Source organism: Haemorhous mexicanus, chromosome 7, assembly GCF_027477595.1.
Source record: "Haemorhous mexicanus isolate bHaeMex1 chromosome 7, bHaeMex1.pri, whole genome shotgun sequence".
In the NCBI taxonomy this organism is placed as follows: domain Eukaryota; kingdom Metazoa; phylum Chordata; class Aves; order Passeriformes; family Fringillidae; genus Haemorhous; species Haemorhous mexicanus.
The window spans coordinates 10,292,210-10,308,421 of record NC_082347.1 but is presented as its reverse complement, the minus strand read 5'-3'; the positions used below and the strand labels follow the sequence as shown (position 1 = coordinate 10,308,421).

The 16,212-nt window shown below is 64.3% G+C and overlaps 6 protein-coding genes across 8 annotated transcripts; 3 read left to right on the top strand and 3 right to left on the bottom strand.

Annotated features, from left to right (window-relative positions):
* The first annotated feature begins 12 nt into the window (after positions 1-12).
* On the top strand, positions 13-2,870 carry PAOX (polyamine oxidase). Of its 2 annotated transcripts, XM_059851052.1 has the most exons (7): positions 13-172; positions 491-983; positions 1,063-1,265; positions 1,491-1,746; positions 1,832-1,944; positions 2,027-2,184; positions 2,517-2,686. In XM_059851052.1, exons 1-7 carry the CDS (start codon positions 28-30, stop codon positions 2,655-2,657), a joined length of 1,509 nt encoding a protein of 502 aa, XP_059707035.1. In that variant the 5' UTR covers positions 13-27; the 3' UTR covers positions 2,658-2,686. The 2 variants fall into 2 exon arrangements, with proteins under 2 accessions (XP_059707035.1, XP_059707036.1); XM_059851053.1 differs by lacking the exon at positions 2,027-2,184 and having other exon boundaries at positions 2,517-2,870.
* Positions 2,871-3,067: 197 nt separating this feature from the next.
* MTG1 (mitochondrial ribosome associated GTPase 1) lies at positions 3,068-6,161 on the top strand. The gene is made up of 11 exons (XM_059851054.1): positions 3,068-3,226; positions 3,307-3,373; positions 3,497-3,599; positions 3,683-3,763; positions 3,984-4,040; positions 4,707-4,797; positions 4,877-4,938; positions 5,092-5,188; positions 5,320-5,401; positions 5,486-5,598; positions 5,691-6,161. Exons 1-11 carry the CDS (start codon positions 3,112-3,114, stop codon positions 5,786-5,788), a joined length of 966 nt encoding a protein of 321 aa, XP_059707037.1. The 5' UTR covers positions 3,068-3,111; the 3' UTR covers positions 5,789-6,161.
* Positions 6,162-6,163: 2 nt separating this feature from the next.
* Positions 6,164-7,427, bottom strand: SPRN (shadow of prion protein). The gene is made up of 2 exons (XM_059851056.1): positions 7,280-7,427; positions 6,164-6,861 (listed from the first exon to the last, which is right to left on the bottom strand). Exon 2 carries the CDS (start codon positions 6,852-6,854, stop codon positions 6,444-6,446), a length of 411 nt encoding a protein of 136 aa, XP_059707039.1. The 5' UTR covers positions 6,855-6,861; positions 7,280-7,427; the 3' UTR covers positions 6,164-6,443.
* Positions 7,428-7,653: 226 nt separating this feature from the next.
* Positions 7,654-9,937, top strand: ECHS1 (enoyl-CoA hydratase, short chain 1). The gene is made up of 8 exons (XM_059851048.1): positions 7,654-7,791; positions 8,454-8,651; positions 8,723-8,850; positions 8,931-9,030; positions 9,127-9,231; positions 9,309-9,428; positions 9,515-9,582; positions 9,691-9,937. The coding sequence occupies exons 1-8, from the start codon at positions 7,671-7,673 to the stop codon at positions 9,754-9,756; spliced, it is 906 nt and encodes a 301-aa protein (XP_059707031.1). The 5' UTR covers positions 7,654-7,670; the 3' UTR covers positions 9,757-9,937.
* Positions 9,938-10,280: 343 nt separating this feature from the next.
* PRAP1 (proline rich acidic protein 1) lies at positions 10,281-11,531 on the bottom strand. 2 transcript variants are annotated; one of them, XM_059851051.1, is made up of 4 exons: positions 11,464-11,531; positions 11,253-11,322; positions 11,093-11,151; positions 10,281-10,745 (listed from the first exon to the last, which is right to left on the bottom strand). In XM_059851051.1, exons 2-4 carry the CDS (start codon positions 11,316-11,318, stop codon positions 10,400-10,402), a joined length of 471 nt encoding a protein of 156 aa, XP_059707034.1. In that variant the 5' UTR covers positions 11,319-11,322; positions 11,464-11,531; the 3' UTR covers positions 10,281-10,399. The 2 variants fall into 2 exon arrangements, with proteins under 2 accessions (XP_059707034.1, XP_059707032.1); XM_059851049.1 differs by lacking the exon at positions 11,464-11,531 and having other exon boundaries at positions 11,253-11,433.
* Positions 11,532-13,209: 1,678 nt separating this feature from the next.
* Positions 13,210-16,202, bottom strand: ZNF511 (zinc finger protein 511). The gene is made up of 6 exons (XM_059851047.1): positions 16,027-16,202; positions 15,838-15,911; positions 15,063-15,264; positions 14,833-14,957; positions 14,336-14,521; positions 13,210-13,802 (listed from the first exon to the last, which is right to left on the bottom strand). Exons 1-6 carry the CDS (start codon positions 16,180-16,182, stop codon positions 13,733-13,735), a joined length of 813 nt encoding a protein of 270 aa, XP_059707030.1. The 5' UTR covers positions 16,183-16,202; the 3' UTR covers positions 13,210-13,732.
* Between the last annotated feature and the right edge of the window lie 10 nt (positions 16,203-16,212).

Genomic DNA, 16,212 nt, shown 5'->3' with positions numbered 1-16,212 from the left:
GGGCGGTACCGGCCGGCGCGGGCGGCCATGGAGGGCAGCGGGCCCCGGGTGGTGGCGGTGGGCGCGGGGCTGGCGGGGCTGGGGGCGGCCCAGCGGCTCCGCGGACACGGCTCCCTCCGCCTGCTGGAGGCGGCGGCCCGCGCCGGCGGCCGCGTCTGCACCCGCCCCTTCGGTACGGGCGGGGAGGCCGGGGCAGGCTCCGGGAACCGGGGGTGGGCGGCACCGGGGGGCGGGCCCAGGCTGGGGCGGGGGGCGGCGGTACCGGGATGCGGGAGCTGCTGCACCTGCCCCCCGCCCGTGGGGCCGGTCCGGAGTGGGCCGGACACGTGGCGGGGGTGGCCGGTCCCGTGAGCACGCGGGGACCGAACGGAAGCCGGTCACGGGGGGCAGCGGGGGCCGTTTCGGGGAAACGGGGCGGCGGGGGTCCCGCTGCGCCCCGAGGGCTCCTCCCCGGGCACGGCTCGGCGTGACCCGCTCTCCCTCCCGGCAGCGTCGGGGCTGGCGGAGATGGGGGCACACTGGATCCACGGCCCCTCGCCGGGAAATCCCGTGTTCTGCCTGGCCTCCCGCTACGGCCTGCTGGGCCCGGAGGCCGCCCGGGAGGAGAACCAGCAGGTGGAGGCGGGGGGCCACCCCCCGCTGCCGTCCGTCACCTACGGCAGCTCGGGGAAGGTGCTGAATCCCAAGGCAGTGCGCGAAGCCCGCGACCTCTTCTACGCCCTCCTGGCCTCCACCCGCGCTTTCCAGGGCTCCAAGGAGCCGCCGTGGCCCAGCGTGGGCCAGTACGTGCGGGCAGAGATCGCCCGGACGGTGCCCACCATGGCGGGGGGCCAGGAGGATGCACGACGGCTGCAGCTGGCCGTGCTCGCCGCCTGCCTCAAGCTGGAGTGCTGCATCAGCGGGACCCACAGCATGGACCTGGTGGGGTTGGAGCCCTTCGGGGAGTACGTGTCGCTGCCCGGCCTGGACTGCACCTTCCCAGGGTAAGCGCGGGGCTCCGGAGCGGGACGCGGAGGAGCGATCCGGGGGCCGCCCCGTCCCCAGCGGTGACTCCTCCCACAGTGGCTACAGCAGCTTGGCCGAGCGCCTGCTCTCGGATCTGCCCGAGGGCACCGTCCTGTTCAACAAGGCGGTGAGGACCATCCACTGGCAAGGGTCCTTCCGTGAGGAAGGCAGCAATGGCAGCAGGGTTTTCCCAGTCCGGGTGGAGTGCGAGGATGGAGATGTCTTCCTTGCTGATCACGTCATCATCACTGTCCCGCTGGGTGAGGACACCAACACCTTCCTTTGCCCTGCCCTTGCCCTCTGACCAGCTGGCACGGTTGGAGATGGGCAGGTGGAGGGCAGGGATTGCCTAAACCCCTTCCCAGCCTCCCCTCTCCTGCTGGGAAGAGGTTGGAAAGGGGTTTGGGGAGGTCAGAGCATCTCAGACACCATTTAGGAGCCCAGCTGAGAGGCGCCCCGTTGCCTGCCCGAACTTGTGGCTGCAGGTTTCCTCAAGGAACGCCACCAGGAATTCTTCCAGCCCCCCCTTCCCGAGCGGAAAGCACAGGCCGTTTGCAACCTGGGCTTTGGCACCAACAACAAGATCTTCCTGGAGTTCGAGCAGCCTTTCTGGGAGCCTGAGCAGCAGCTCCTGGAAGTGGTGTGGGAGGACGAGTCGCCCCTGGAGGAGCCTGACGCTGACCTGGAGGCCAACTGGTTCAAGAAGCTCATCGGATTCGTGGTGCTGCAGCCGCCAGAGCAGTAGGTGGCCGGGGATTTGGGGCATCCGGGCCGCCGGTGGGCACGGGGAGATGCAGCAGCTTTCAGCCCCGCCTTCCCACCCCAGGCACGGGCACGTCCTGTGCGGCTTCATCGCGGGGAAGGAGTCGGAGCACATGGAGACGCTGAGCGACGCCGAGGTGCTCAGCGCCATGACCCACGTCCTGCGCACGATGACAGGTGCCCGCCCCGCCGCGCCCTGCCCGCCCGCCCGCTGCCCCGGGGGGAATCTCCCGATCCTAGCCCTGAGCCCCATCCGCAGGGAATCCGAACCTGCCCGCGCCCAGGAGCGTGCTCCGCTCCCGCTGGCACAGCGCTCCCTACACGCGCGGCTCCTACAGCTACGTGGCCGTCGGCAGCTCGGGGGACGACATCGATGTGCTCGCACAGCCGCTGCCCGAGGACCCCCGGGACCCCCGGGTGAGGGCTCAGCCCCAGGGGGTGCGGCAGGGACAGACAGACGGCAGTGGGGACAGGCTGCTGCAGGAGCACGGGGAGGTGGCACTGCCGACCCTCTGCGGGGGTCACCAGTGTTCGGGTCACTCGCTGGGCTCCACGGGGGAGGGGGCATTCCCACAAAAGTCGTGGGCAGGCGGCTCCTCCCAACCTCCTTCCCAGCCTCCTAAGGAAGGGAAAGTGCCCGTTCTGGGTTTGTGAAGCGGCCGTGCCCCCGCGGGGTGCCGGAGCGCGGGGAGTGAGGCTGTTCTAGCCCAGCCCCGCGGCCTCCGTGCTCACCCCCCGCCTCTCCGCAGCCCCTGCAGCTCCTCTTCGCCGGCGAGGCCACGCACCGCACCTTCTACTCCACCACCCACGGGGCGCTGCTGTCGGGGTGGCGAGAGGCCGAGCGGCTCAACCAGCTCTTCGAGGCGCCCGTCCCCGCGCCTCAGTCCTGAGGCGGCAAAATAAACCGTGGTGCTTTGCCCTTCGGTCTCCTTTATTGAGAAACCTCCACGCCGGCGGCTTCTTCCTCTCCGTGGCGGGGTGGGTGCGGCGGGGCTGGCTCCAGGGAGCGGGGACTGCGCTGTTGGTTTAATACCAGTTGGTGCTGGAGATGGTGTAGCGGGGATCGTCCAGCGGGTCCTGCGTCGGGCCTGGCCGCGGGGGAGCCTCCGGGGCGGGTGGGCGAGGGGGTTGAGGCTCAGACACGCCGGCACGGGGAGTACCGTGGCCCGCAGGGGGCACGCCGGGGCCCGCGGGGGGTACGCCATGCCCCCCACTGGCCCCGACACTCCCCGTGCCGCCGGGAGGTGCGGCCGAACCCCCCTGAGACCCCGGCGGCGACGGCGGCTCCGCCATTGCTGTCACTGAGGCGGCTTCCGGTCGCGCCGGAAGTGACGCGCAGGAGCCATGCGGGTGTGGGCAGCGCTGAGGGCGGCGGGGACGGTGCCGGGAGGGTTCCGGGAGCGCTTCGAGTTCGGCGGCCGCGATGTGGCCTCGTGGTTCCCGCGGCACATGGCGAAAGGTGAGGGGCGGCAGCGCGGCAGACCGAGTTGCCCACCGCGCCCACCGAGCGCTCACCCCGCGCTGTGCTGTGTGCTGCAGGCCTGCGGCAGATGCGCCTGGCGCTGCGCCGCGCCGACTGCCTCGTGGAGGTACACGACGCTCGAATATCCTGCACAGCTGCCAGAGAACCCTGTCCCTTATCCCTCCAGACCACCCTTGCCACTCTCCGCCTCCTCTCCCTCCCCCTCCCGCTACGCTCTTGTAGTCACTGTCCTTAGCGCAGCCACATTCCGCTGTCGGGCCGTAACCCCGCGCTGCAGGAGGCTCTAGGCATCCGCCCTCACGTCCTGGTGCTGAACAAGACGGATCTGGCTGATCCCCGCCGGCAGCCGGTGAGCGCCGGGGCAGGGCCGGGCGGGCGACAGCGGCGGTGTCACAGGCGGGTGACAGCGGTGCCTCCTCCCGTCCCCTGCAGGAGGTTTTGGAGCAGCTGAGGCAGCAGGGATGCTCGCACGTAGTCTTCACGGACTGCCAGCGTGATGTCAATGTCAAGAAGGTAGTGGGGCAGCAGCCCAGCCCTGCTCCCTGGTGAGCTCCCAGCCCCAGGGAGAGCCCTCGGTGCTCCAGCTGGCTGCTCCCTTTCCCCCTTGCCTTTCCTTGGGACTGTCCCAAGTCCTCTGCTCAGCCCTCATTGCGCACATCCCGCTGGCGCAGTGTCACCAAGCCAGTGGCTGCTGCCAGCCAGGGCACAGAGTGACAGCCCTGTCCCTCTGCAGGTTGTCCCAATGGTTGCCAGGCTGGTGGCCGATGGCCCACGCTACCACAGGGCCGAGGTGAGGCACATGCACAGGGGGAACAGAATATCCTGGGTTGGAAGGGACCCACAAAGACCATCCAGTCCAGCTCCTGGCCCCACACAGACACCCCAACAATCCCACCCTGGGCATCCCTGGAGCAGTGTCCAAACCCTCCTGGAGCTCTGGCAGCCTCGGGGCTATGCCCATTCCCTGGGGAGCCTGGACCCAGCACCTTCTGGGGGAAGAACCTTTCCTGATCTCCAGCCTGGCACAGCTCCAGCCATTCCCTGCTCCTGTCCCTGTCCCAGAGAGCAGAGCTCGGGGCTCCCATGGAGAGGAGCTGCAGCTCCCAGGGAGGTCTGACCTCAGTGCGCTCTGCTCCAGCTGAACAAACCAAATGACCTCAGCCAGCCCCCATGTGGCCCTCCAGGCCCTTCCCCATCCTTGTCTCCCTCCTTAGGACACTCCCTGACAGCTTTACATCTCTTTTATATTGTGGTGCCCCCAAACTGCCCCCAGGGCAGGAGGTGAGGCTGCCCCAGTGCAGAGCAGAGGAAGGGTCACCCCTCTCCAGGCAAGGAACAAGGCTGCTCCCACATGTGCCACAAGTGCCTGGCAGGGCAAACACTGGGATATTTCCCTGTTGCTGCAGGGGGTGGCTGGTAACCAGCTGCTCCTTGCCCGTGTCTCCCTGGCTCGCAGAGCTCCGAGCACAACATCCTGGTGATCGGCGTGCCCAACGTGGGCAAGTCCTCGCTCATCAACTCCCTGCGGAGGCTGCACCTCAAGAAGGGTATTTCTGCACGGTGCCAGGGCTCGGGGGCAGCTGGGCACAGTGCCACCCATGTCCCTGACTGTGCCTGTGCCCCCAGGCAAAGCCACTGCGGTGGGGGGCGAGCCAGGGGTTACCAAGGCAGTGCTGTCCAGGATCCAGGTACCGTCCCTGCCTCCGGGAGACCTCCAGGCTCACCGAGCTGCTCTTGGAGGGTTGCTCAGGTCCCCTTTGCAGCAAGAGCTTGACTCAGGCTCAGTGCTTCGCTCATTAGCCGTGTGGTGCTAATTACCAGCCCTGCCTGCCCCGTGCCAGGTGTGTGAGAAGCCCCTGATGTACCTGGTGGACACCCCTGGCGTGCTGCCCCCACGGCTGGGGGATGTGGAGACGGGCATGAAGCTGGCGCTGTGTGGTGAGCCAGAGGCTGTGGCCGAGGCTGGGGTCACACTGCTGCTCACACCCCCTGCGTGTGAGGGGGTGGGAGGAGGGTTGGCCAGGGCTCAGCAGGGCTGAGGGAAGCTGGGCCTTGACCCTCTTTTCCAGGAGCCATCCATGACCACCTGGTGGGGGAGGACGTCATGGCCGACTACCTCCTGTACACCCTGAACAAGCAGCAGCAGTTCAAGTGAGCCAGGGAAGGGTGCCAAGAGGGTGATGGAGATGCCATGCCCAGGGAGTTTTGGGGGCTGTGAGCCATGTCCTCTGACAGGTACGTGCAGCGCTACGGGCTGGGCCAGCCCTGTGACCACATCGAGCCCCTGCTCAAGCATGTGGCCCTCAGCCAGGGCCGCACGCAGAAGGTGAAGGTGCTCACAGGCACAGGTGGGTGATCCCAGCTGCAGGGCTGGGAGTTTTGGGGATCCCAGGGCAGCTCCTGGCTGCACTGACACTCCTGTATCCACTGCCATCTCCAGGGAATGTCAACATGATGATGCTCAACTACCCAGCTGCTGCCTACGAGTTCCTGCGGGACTTCCGAGCAGGACGCCTGGGCAGGGTGACACTGGACTGAGACCTGTCACTGGACAGGCACTGCAGGCAGCCGTGGACTGGGAACACCCTGGTGCCCCTTGGAGCTGGGTACTCCTCAGCAGGGAGCTGTGGGGTGTGATTGAAGTGGCTCTGCCAGGGCTGTCCCCGGTTTTGGGCAAGAGGCCGCTGGGGCAGGATGCCCTGTGGTGTCGCTGTTGTGATGCTCCTGTGGAGAGCTGTGCCCGCTCCGGAGAGCCTGGGGCAGGGCTGGTGCCTCCAGCTGGCACCTGGAAGCTGCCAGGGATCTGTTTCCTTGCTGGGTTTGGCCTGCTCTGGAGCTTCCGTCCCGAAATAAAGCCTGTGTGGGCAGGGGCCATCCCAGGGTCCCGCCCCTCGCCCCGCATCCAGCCACACCTGCTTTCGCCCAATTTTATTGCCGCCTCCTCGGCCTCCGGACACGGCGAGGCCACGGACAGGGGCGCGGTGCAGAGGGGTGCCCGAGCCGCCGGGGTTTGGCTCGGTGTGGAGAGGTGGTGGTGGAGGGTCTTCCGCGGGGGTCCTGCCCCGCCGGCGGTGGGTGGCAGTATTCCCGGGAGCCGCTGCTCGCCCGGGGCGTGGGGCTCAGCCCCGTGGGGGGCGGCCGGTCCTGGCGGCGTCGTGGGTGCACCGGGCACAGTCAGATCCCCCGAAATCCATCAGCGGCGGAGGAGGGCGGCCAGCGGGCAGAGCCAGGGCAGCGCCCGGCTCGGCGGGCTCCCGGCCGGCGCGGCGGAGGTCCAGGCGCTGGCGGCCGCCGTCCAGTTGCCGTCGCGGTACTCGACGCCGTCTCCCGCTTGCAGCTCTCCGGACAGCCGGGCCCGGCGCAGGGCCGCCCCCGCCGCCACGCCGGCCGCCGCTCCCGCCGCCGCCGCCCCCGCCACGCGCAGGGCCGCCCCGGCAGAGCCGTACCGGGGCACGGCCGCCCTCGGCCGGCTGCGGGCCGCCCCCCGCGCCGCGCCGCGGGCCGCTCCGCGGGCGCCGCCGCGCCCACCCTTGCCGGCCACCGTGTCGCAGAAGGTGGCGGCCAGCAGCACCAGCGCCCAGCACGCCGCCGCGCTCCGCCGCATCCCGCACCTGCCGCAGGGAGGGAGGGAGGGAGAGCCCCGCCGCTCAGCCGCGCCCGGCCGCGGCCGGGGACCGCGCACCGCCGCGTCCCGCTTGCGCGTGTGCTGCGGCCGCGCACGCGTGTGTCACGGCACACGCAGCTACCCGCGTGTTGCATAAACGCGCTCCCCCCACCGCTGCGGATGATGCTCCCGCACACGCACGCTCCCGCACGCCCCTGTGGATGATGCTCCCGCACACGCTCGCACACGCGCGCCCCTGTGGATGATGCTCCCGCACACACGCGCTCCGCAGAACCCTGTGGGTGACGCTCCACACAGCCGTGGGGATGACACGCTCGCACCCACGCGTTTCCCCGGCTTCGCACACACCCCGCCGCAGGGCACACTCACACGCCCTCCCCTCCCTCCCCACCCGCGGGGCTCACCGGACCCGGGGATGCCGCCGGCTCGTTCCGCTCCTCTCCACTCTTCCCTGGCCGCGCTCCCGCTGCCGCGCTCCCGCCGCGCCCCCCGCACTCCCCCCACTCCCCGCGCGGGGGGCGGCGGGGGAATCCCCTCTCCTCACCCTTTCCCCTTCCCTCCCCGTTCCCCGCGGCGCCTCTAAACCCCGCACACTCCGCCGCCCCGGCCCGCGCCCTGCGGGGCAGCACGGCTGGACCCCGCTCGGGGCGGCCCCCACGCCCCCTCCCACGGCCTGGGGGTCCCGGCCCCGCCCCGCCGCCCCGCCTCGGCCAATGGGGACGGCGCCTCGCGGGGCGGGGCCGGCTACACCAATGGGCGGTGGCGGGAGGGGCGGGGCTCGCTCCGCGCTCCGCCATGGCCGCCTCGCTGCGAGCGCTCCTGCGGCCCGCCGCCGCCGCCGCCGCCACTGCGCTCCCCCGAGCCCGCCTCCCGCCGCCGCTCCGCGCCCCCCGCGGCTCACGGGGCTGCAGCGCCGGTGAGCACCGGGACACCGGGGGGGCACCGAGTGGGGGTGGGCTTGGCCCAGACCAGTGCTCAGCTCAGCGCCGGGCACCAGGTCCCTGCACCGGGCACGGTCGTAGCCCCGAGCGGGCACGTGCCCATCGACCTGCTCGTGGTCCCTGGGCTGCGCACCAGGCCACGGCACCGGACACAGCGTCCCTGCTCCGTGTGCGGTCCCAGCGCCGGGCACGGAGGCCCTGGGCTGTGCACCAGGGCCACAGCACCGGGCACCGGCACCCAGAGCAAGGTACGGGCCCAGCACCGGGTCTGTGCCCAGCTGGTTGCACGTGGTTCCGGAGCTGCGCTCCAGAGTCCATCACCGAGCACCGGGGCCCTGCGCCATGTATGGGCAACGGCACTGCAGCCCAGCACCGGGCACCGGGGCCGCTGAACCGTGCACCCGATCCCAGCACTGGGTGCGTGGACCACGCACACTGTCCCAGCATAGGGTGGTCACGGGGCTTCATCTTCGCGGGTTGGGGTGGCACTGGGAGCTCCTCCGAGCCCGTCCCGCCGGCTGCCGGTGACCGCTGGCATCAAGGTCGCCTTTAAATAGCATGGAGTGACGGTAGCCGGGGTGTAGCCCGGTGCCCGGCAGCCGGTGGGCTAACGGGGCAGTGCTGGTGTGGCGGGCAGGGGCTGCATTCCAGTACCTGCTGGTACAGAAGACGGGGACACTGAAGAACGTGGGGCTGATCCAGCTGAACCGGCCCCAGGCGCTCAATGCGCTCTGCGAGGGACTGATGGCAGAGCTGGGGCAGGCCCTGGAGGCCATGGAGAGAGACCCGAGGGTGGGAGCCATCGTCCTCACCGGCAGCCAGAAAGCCTTCGCAGGTAGGACCATGGCCTCTGCTCACCCCAAAGTTTTGGAGGGGATTGGCGTCCCACTGCACTTCCCTTTGCAGCTGGCGCAGACATCAAGGAGATGCAGAATAAAACCTTCCAGGAGTGCTACAGCGGTGGCTTCCTCGCCGGCTGGGACAAGGTCTCCGTGGTCCGCAAACCCATCATCGCCGCCGTCAATGGCTACGCCGTGAGTGTCCCCCACAGCTCCCTGCACCCCCTGTCCCCACCGTGGCACCCCCTGACCCCTCTCTGCCTCCCCCGTGCTAGCTGGGAGGCGGCTGCGAGCTGGCCATGATGTGCGACATCATCTACGCCGGGGAGAAAGCGCAGTTCGGGCAACCCGAAATCCTGCTGGGAACCATCCCAGGTGAGCAGCAGGCACCTGCCAGGGGCTTCCATCCCAGCTGGTGTGGGGACACCCAGGTGTCCCTCTCTGAACCTCTCCCTTCCCCAAATGCCCCAGGTGCCGGCGGGACGCAGAGGCTGACCAGGGCAGTGGGGAAGTCGCTGGCAATGGAGATGGTGCTCACGGGGGACCAGATTTCAGCAAAGGAGGCAAAGGAGGCAGGTAGGGCTGTAGGACAGCCCTGGCACTGCAGGGGTCCGGCAGAGAGCCATCCCCCCACTTCCCACTGCCCGTCCTAGGTCTGGTCAGCAAGGTCTACCCTGTGGAGAAGCTGTTGGACGCAGCCATTGCCTGCGCTGAGAAGATCGCCAACAACTCCAAGCTGGTGACTGCCATGGCAAAGGAGTCAGTCAATGCTGGTAGGGGCTGGGAGCCGACTGGGAACCCCCTGGGAGGGCTGCAAGGCCAGGCAGAGGGGTCTCCCCAACTTCTCCCTTGCTTTCAGCCTTTGAAACAACGCTGACAGAGGGGAACAGGACAGAGAAGCGCCTCTTTTACGCCACCTTTGCCACCGTGAGTAGGGGGACGAGGGATAACAGGCATCCCTCGTGGCATGGGGGATAACAGGGTTGCTGCAGCCCCCCGAGCCTCACTGTCACCTCACCTCTCTGCTTGTCCCAGAGCGACCGCAAGGAGGGGATGACTGCATTCGTGGAGAAGCGCAAGGCCAAGTTCACCGACAGCTGAGCCCGACAGCTGCAGGTCCCTGGGGTGGTGCAGGTCCCCACGGCCTCCTGCAGCCCGTCCACCCCCGCCTTACCCCGCAGAGGGGACCGGGACCCGTCGGCGAGCCATGCTTGGGGTGACAGCCAGCAGTGGGGACCACCTCTGCCTTCGCTATTAAAGGGTTTTCTAGGTGCTGCTGGGAGATGGGGCATCCTTGCTGCGAGCTCCTGCCTTAGCTGGGAAATGTTGGGGTTCACTGAGCCCCCCCACGCTCCCTCGCTGCTCTCCGATGATGGGCTGGGCAAGAGCAGCCTCGTGGAGCATAGGTTTGGGTGTTCCCCAGGAAGGGGACAGCCTGTGGCACCTTCTGGGGCACAACACCAATGTGCTGAGTTTGTCTCAGCCTCACCTGGGTTGAGTCTCCTGTCCCAGGGTATCATCCTCGCCCTGCCTGCACCTTGGGGTAACCCTGAGGGAGTTCCTGCAGGTTTGGAGGCTCTGCAATTAGCAGCAGGTTTCTGGCAGTAATGAGGAGCCCACCAGGATGTGGAGAGGGGATGGGTTTATTGGTGAGACTCAAGGCTCGGTAGGAAGAGACAAATTTCTCCAGGAAAACCCAGGGGCAGCTCCCACCCCTCATTTCACAGCCCGGGCACATCTCCACTCAGTCGTGATGGATGTAGTCAAGATCCTCCTCGGGGCCATTCTGCACCTTTGGGGCCGCCATCCAGAATGGCGCACGCACACGGGCATTGACCTCCCTGGCATTATCCTGGGGGTGGTACAGGTGGTCACGGTCCTCCTCCGGGCCATTCTGCACCTTTGGGGCCGGCATCCAGAATGGCACACGGGCACTGGCCTCCCTGGCATCATCTTGGGCGTGGTACAGGTGGTCACGATCCTCTTCTGGCCTTGCCTGGACTTGGGGTGGGCCCCTCTGAGCCCAGGCACTGCTGGAGAAGACCTTTATACCTGGTTCACCCTCCTCTGGTGCTCCTACACCCAGGATGCTGGAAGAGGGGAACGAAATCATCGAGTAGAGGTTGCCAAATGGCCCCCTGTCCCAGGAGAATCCCATCCCAGTGGAGTGCAGGGACCCTAGTGAGATTGCCCACACCCCAGGAAGCACCAGTTAGGATCTCAGGGTGCAAACTTAAAATATTTGTTTCACAAAAGGAATAGAGAAACCAGCTGGATGTTCAGAGAGTTTGCATAATTTGGGGAGAAAGGGAGATGGAGCTGGGACTCCCTTCATTTTGGGGGCACAAAGCAACAATATATTCTCCCCTGAAACGCTTTCCATGTTGGGGTGTTAAGCTTTATTGGTTTTTGCAAGCTAGGTGGGAGCACCTCTTACCTTTCCTCAGCCAAATCCTGCTCCATGGCCAGATCCTTCCACCGGGAGCTGCTCAGAGCCTGTGGGGAGACAAAGGGATTCCGGGGGGGGGGCACGGGTCACACGTGCTCCCCTCATCAGAGGGGACAGCAGGAGGAGGACAGGTCGAGGCAGGGCTCACCTGGGTGCTGCCGGGTGCCAGCAGGAGAGCCATGCCCAGCAGGACGGTCACACTGAGGAGCCCCATGGTCCTTGAGTGGAGAAGAGAGGGATGGCAGAGACACGGTGGCACAAGCCGTGTGGCTGGTGCTGGCCCACACCCTGTTCCGGTGGCCACAGCTCCTCCCTGACCACAGCACCCTCCGTGCCCACCGGGGCTGGCAGAGACCTACCTGTCCGTGGCTGCCTTTTGTCACACCTGCCTCGCACTTTGCCCGCCCCGTGGCAGCCTGCTGGCACTGGGTGGATCCAGGTGCTGGTGCCGCCCATCCCGTGTCCCTCCCGCCCCTGAGCGGATCCAGGTCCCGCTGCCCATCCCGTGTCCCTCCCGGCCCTGAATGGATCCAGGTCCCGCTGCCGCCCATCCCGTGTCCCTCCCGGCCCCGGGTGGCTCCAGATGACGCTGCCGCCCATCCCGTGTCCCTCCCGCCCTGAGTGGATCCAGATCCCGCTGCCGCCCATCCCGTGTCCCTCCCGGCCCTGAATGGATCCAGGTCCCGCTGCCGCCCATTCCGTGTCCCTCCCGCCTCTGAGTGGATCCAGGTCCCGCTGCCCATCCCGTGTCCCTCCCGCCCCTGAGTGGATCCAGGTCCCGCTGCCCATCCCGTGTCCCTCCCGCCCCTGAGTGGATCCAGGTCCCGCTGCCGCCCATCCCGCGTCCCTCCCGCCTCTGAGTGGATCCAGGTCCCGCTGCCCATCCCGTGTCCCTCCCGCCCCTGAGCGGATCCAGGTCCCGCTGCCCATCCCGCGTCCCTCCCGGCCCCGGGTGGATCCAGATCCCGCTGCCGCCCATCCCGTGTCCCTCCCGGCCCCGAGTGGGTCCAGGTCCCGCTGCCGCCCATCCCGTGTCCCTCCCGCCCTGAGTGGATCCAGATCCCGCTGCCGCCCATCCCTTGTCCCTCTCGGCCCCGGGTGGCTCCAGATGCCGCTGCCGCCCATCCCGTGTCCCTCCCAGCCCCGGGTGGATCCAGATGCTGCTGCTCAGGGAGATGGCACCCTGGGCTCTCCAGGCAGGTCCGTGTCCTCCTGCCAGTGCACAATCTCTGGAGAGATGGGAAATTCAAGTTTTGGCTTGAAATAAGGATTTTTGACAGCCACTAGCCAGCTGGGAAATACTTTGTTGGCCATGGACTCTGGAAAAAGCTGGTGGCCTAGAGGAGTGACAATCAGTGACTTCAATTTGTTTCCCAACAGCAAGGACAGGCTCTCAGGGACCCTGGGAAAAAGGAATTCCCAGGTCAGAACTGCTGGACCTGAACACAGTGAGGAAGAGCAGGCTGGGCTGCTGCCTGACCTTTGGACCATCACAGGCCACGGCCTGCTTCCCATTCCAGGGAAAGAGCCTCATTCAGGGCTTTAGTGTTGGAAGTGATCTTTGGTCCCTGCTGAGAGATGTCCCTGGGCAGCTGTGTGGCTGCAGGGTTTGCCTGCTGGAGACAGCACTCTCCAGAGCCCACGGAGCAGGGATTAGGGCTGGACAAGCTGGATGAGTTTTAAACAGAGCAAAGCTTTTTAAAACTCACTGGGAAATCTCCATCTCGGTAAACATCATTCCCTGCTCCCATTTGCCAGGATTTTTCAAAGCCCCTTTGATCATCTATTACTCACAGAGAGGGGGAAGGGAAAAAATTGCAATCATAGATCCTAAGCTTCTTGGATAAACATTGTTCCAGAAACCTTTTTTTCCCCCTTATGCCCAATTTTTGAGTGTCAGGATTCACCAGGAGCCCAAGACCAGTGGCTGTGTTTCCAGTTTTTTCCAGGAGGATGAGATTACAAAGGAAGGGAAAGGCAACAGGGAAAACAACCTCCTTCCCAACCTGACTTTGGCAGCATTTGCAGCAAAGGGAGGGAGGTTCATTGCACAAATCTGACTCTGCCTGGGCTTCAAAACAGCACTTGTACTCGCTATGAAGCAATTTTGTAAAAATTCCTTTTATTTAGTTGGAAGTCACTTTATTTTAATTCCCTGTGAAAATGCTTCTCCTGGCCCAGACAGATCTTTCAGAGCAGGTGCCAGGGTGCAGAGGAGACTTCAGAGAGATGGAGGAAGTCAGAACTGAGGACCAATGGGGTTTTTTTCCCCCATTTTCTCTTCTCAGTGATTCCAGCTTCCATACAGTCACACTGTCGTCTTGTAACTTCTTGAATCCAATTTTTTTCCCCATGAGGGAAAGAAACCCAGCCAATCCTGTGCAGTCTCAGCTGCAGAACAGTTTCCTTAACACCTCACCACACTTTCTGCGTTGCTCTTCCTCAAATCTTGAGGATTCTTAACTCAGCTGGGTGGTGCCAGTTCTGTCTGACATCAGGAACATGTGCCCAAATGCTGGCAGAGCTTTAATTGGTCTGGGTGGTTTATTCCAGAGTGGGAACTGGAACTATCCCTGGTGGTACTGGCTCCATGCCTGCTCATCTTGCACAAATCTGCTGCACTGACCTTCAGACTTTTTTCCGTGGTCCTTTAAATCCTCGGGTGGCACCTTGTCCAAAACAAATTGTGGATGGGATCCTGGAAAGGGAGACAGCCTTTAATCCATGTGAGGATCCAGCCCTCACAGGTGCACTGGGATGCTTAATGCTCTGTGGGGGATTTTAAGCTCCCAGAGTGGGAGGAGCAAGGTATGGGAGAAGCAAGACCTGTAAATCGCCAAATAATTTCAAGAATGGGTGAAAAACTGGTTGGATTTCCGGTGTACTCTGCACATTCCTGTCCTGGAGGCCTATTTACAACAAGGTGTGTTACCAAATGTAACACCTGGGCAGCTGCAGTGGTTGAGAATGAGGAGCAGGAGAGCAGAAGCAGCATCCTGCAATACCTTGGGAAGAGATCAGCTGGGCAGACAAACACAGCTCCCACAGCACACCCACGTCCTGCTCTTCCTCACACCTCCTTCTTTCAAAAATCCCAGCTGTGCTTTGGAAGCACAGCTGGGATTCCTGCCTGGTTTATCTTCAGCACAGGAACAGCCCAAGCCATGCTGCAAAGGGCTGATAAGATGGAGTGGTCCCAGCCCCTTTTGCCCCTGAGGCCATAGTACTGACCTGGATTTGTAGAGCCGTTTCTCTGGCAGCGAGGGGCTGGGGCTGGCTGCAGGCTGAGAGATCTCCATGCTCTCCTCAGGCCCTGTTTCCATGGGATTCACTTGGGATTGCTCTGCCATCTCCACGCTCACATCCATGGGCACGCTGGTGCCCTGCTCCACGGGAGAGCTCGTGTGCTTGGAGCCACTGCAGAGACAAAGTTTCACATCCTGGCTCAGGAGCTGCCACGTGAGCCCAGAGCCAAGGAAATCAAAGGTACTTCATGAGGAAACGAGTCCATCTGGGATGGATTCCTTCCCAATATCCCATCTCTCCCTGCCCTCTGGGAATGGGAAGCCATTCCCCTTTTTCCAGGCAACTCATCCGTTGTGAAGAGTCTCCATGTTTCCTGTAGCTCCCTCAGGCACTGGAAGGCCACAATGAGGTCACCTCAGAGCTGGACAATCCCAATTCCCTCCCACTTTCCTTGCAGGACAGGAGGAAAGTTCTGCAGTTACCTTTTCACCTTCCTGGGCCTGTCAAACCGGAAGTCAGCAGGATAGAGGTGCACTGTCACCAAGTGATCCTTCCTGTCCTTGCTGCTCCTGAACTTCTCCGTGCAGCCTTCCACCAGACACTGGTACTGAAAGGCAGGGAGGAGAAAGGAAAAAAGACATCACTGGGAAAAAAAAAACAAAAAAACAAGCACACACCAACCACGAGGCAAGGGCTGGGCATGGCAGCTCACCATATTTTGCTTCTCAGCCATAATCTGGAAGAGGGAGTCGTGCCACTCCAGGATGTGGATATCCAGGAGATTCCCAGAGGGAAAGGAGCGCTTGCAGAAGGAGCAGACGTTCCTGTGCAGGGTGTTGTAGTGGTGCTCGTAGCTCTCCAGCGTGTCAAACACCTGGCTGCACCCGGAGATGTGGCAGCTGAACTCGGACACCCTGCAGGGAAATCAGGACTTTAAGCTAAATTAGAGCCTTATTTTCAGCTGCAAACATCCCCTCTAGATGACTTTATCAACATTTGTGGCATTTTTTGTGACTAATACTTAATATTAAATGCCAGGTACAATGAACAAAGATTATGATGGCGCTGGCAGATGGAAACTTATTTGCCATTGGAAACTTATTAACCATTATGGCTTCTGGATCGTCTAGATCATGCTCCTGTTGAAGAACAAACAAGCCATTAATTAATAAATTAGCTGTCTGGGCTAAAAGTTGCAGTTATGGATGTCAGCTCAGTCATCCAGCACAGTCCTGCTAGGTCAGTGCTTTTTTAAGAGGCATCCAAAGGTGAACCTCACACAGCACTCAAAGTACTTCCTGGCTTTTAAACACAAGAGCAAGACCAAGATTCTCCCCCAGGCTGGACAGGGCTTGGAGCACCCTGGCCTAGCAGAAGGTGTCCCTGCCCATGGCAGGGAAGAGGAACGAGATGATCTTTAAGAGCCCTTCCAACCCAAACCATTCCTTGATTCCATGACGGGCGGGCTCAGAGCCCGCCTCACTTACTTGGGCCTCTCGGCCACCTCCTCGAGGCTGGTGAGGACGCCCTGCAGGTAGAGGTGCCTGTGCACGTCCCCATCCTAGAGAGGAGCAGAGAGCGGCGCTGGGCGGGCGGGCAGGGCTGCAGGGCACAGCGCGGACCCTTCTGCTCCGCGCTGCGAGCGGGCCCCACACGGCCCCGCGGGGCCGCCTCACCTCGAACAGCGGGTGTTGCGGGCCGAGCTGGAGGCGGCGGGGGGCGAAGGTGAAGGGCGGCGTGGGGCGAGGGGCAGGCGGGGATGGGGGATGCAGAGGGAGCGGCGGGAGCCCCTCACGGAGGAGGAGGCGGAGGCCCGGCGGCAGCGGCAGCATGGCGGGGAGGGATGCGTGTGCGCAGTGCGC

What these genes read in the sequence shown, in the direction of transcription:
- PAOX (XM_059851052.1), top strand. Translation starts at nt 28, where the DNA reads ATGGAGGGCAGCGGGCCCCGGGTGGTGGCGGTGGGCGCGGGGCTGGCG. An exon ending in CGTCTGCACCCGCCCCTTCG is followed by an intron (nt 173 to 490) that starts GTACGGGCGGGG and finishes CCCTCCCGGCAG; the next exon opens with CGTCGGGGCTGGCGGAGATG. An exon ending in CGTCCTGCGCACGATGACAG is followed by an intron (nt 1,945 to 2,026) that starts GTGCCCGCCCCG and finishes CCCCATCCGCAG; the next exon opens with GGAATCCGAACCTGCCCGCG.
- MTG1 (XM_059851054.1), top strand. Translation starts at nt 3,112, where the DNA reads ATGCGGGTGTGGGCAGCGCTGAGGGCGGCGGGGACGGTGCCGGGAGGG. An exon ending in CATGAAGCTGGCGCTGTGTG is followed by an intron (nt 5,189 to 5,319) that starts GTGAGCCAGAGG and finishes CCTCTTTTCCAG; the next exon opens with GAGCCATCCATGACCACCTG. An exon ending in GAAGGTGCTCACAGGCACAG is followed by an intron (nt 5,599 to 5,690) that starts GTGGGTGATCCC and finishes TGCCATCTCCAG; the next exon opens with GGAATGTCAACATGATGATG.
- SPRN (XM_059851056.1), bottom strand. Translation starts at nt 6,854, where the DNA reads ATGCGGCGGAGCGCGGCGGCGTGCTGGGCGCTGGTGCTGCTGGCCGCC.
- ECHS1 (XM_059851048.1), top strand. Translation starts at nt 7,671, where the DNA reads ATGGCCGCCTCGCTGCGAGCGCTCCTGCGGCCCGCCGCCGCCGCCGCC. An exon ending in CTCACGGGGCTGCAGCGCCG is followed by an intron (nt 7,792 to 8,453) that starts GTGAGCACCGGG and finishes TGTGGCGGGCAG; the next exon opens with GGGCTGCATTCCAGTACCTG. An exon ending in CAGCCAGAAAGCCTTCGCAG is followed by an intron (nt 8,652 to 8,722) that starts GTAGGACCATGG and finishes TTCCCTTTGCAG; the next exon opens with CTGGCGCAGACATCAAGGAG.
- PRAP1 (XM_059851051.1), bottom strand. Translation starts at nt 11,318, where the DNA reads ATGGGGCTCCTCAGTGTGACCGTCCTGCTGGGCATGGCTCTCCTGCTG. An exon ending in TGGCACCCGGCAGCACCCAG is followed by an intron (nt 11,152 to 11,252) that starts GTGAGCCCTGCC and finishes GTCTCCCCACAG; the next exon opens with GCTCTGAGCAGCTCCCGGTG. An exon ending in CAGGATTTGGCTGAGGAAAG is followed by an intron (nt 10,746 to 11,092) that starts GTAAGAGGTGCT and finishes CCCCTCTTCCAG; the next exon opens with CATCCTGGGTGTAGGAGCAC.
- ZNF511 (XM_059851047.1), bottom strand. Translation starts at nt 16,182, where the DNA reads ATGCTGCCGCTGCCGCCGGGCCTCCGCCTCCTCCTCCGTGAGGGGCTC. An exon ending in AGGCCCAGGAAGGTGAAAAG is followed by an intron (nt 14,522 to 14,832) that starts GTAACTGCAGAA and finishes TTGTCTCTGCAG; the next exon opens with TGGCTCCAAGCACACGAGCT. An exon ending in AAACGGCTCTACAAATCCAG is followed by an intron (nt 13,803 to 14,335) that starts GTCAGTACTATG and finishes CTCCCTTTCCAG; the next exon opens with GATCCCATCCACAATTTGTT.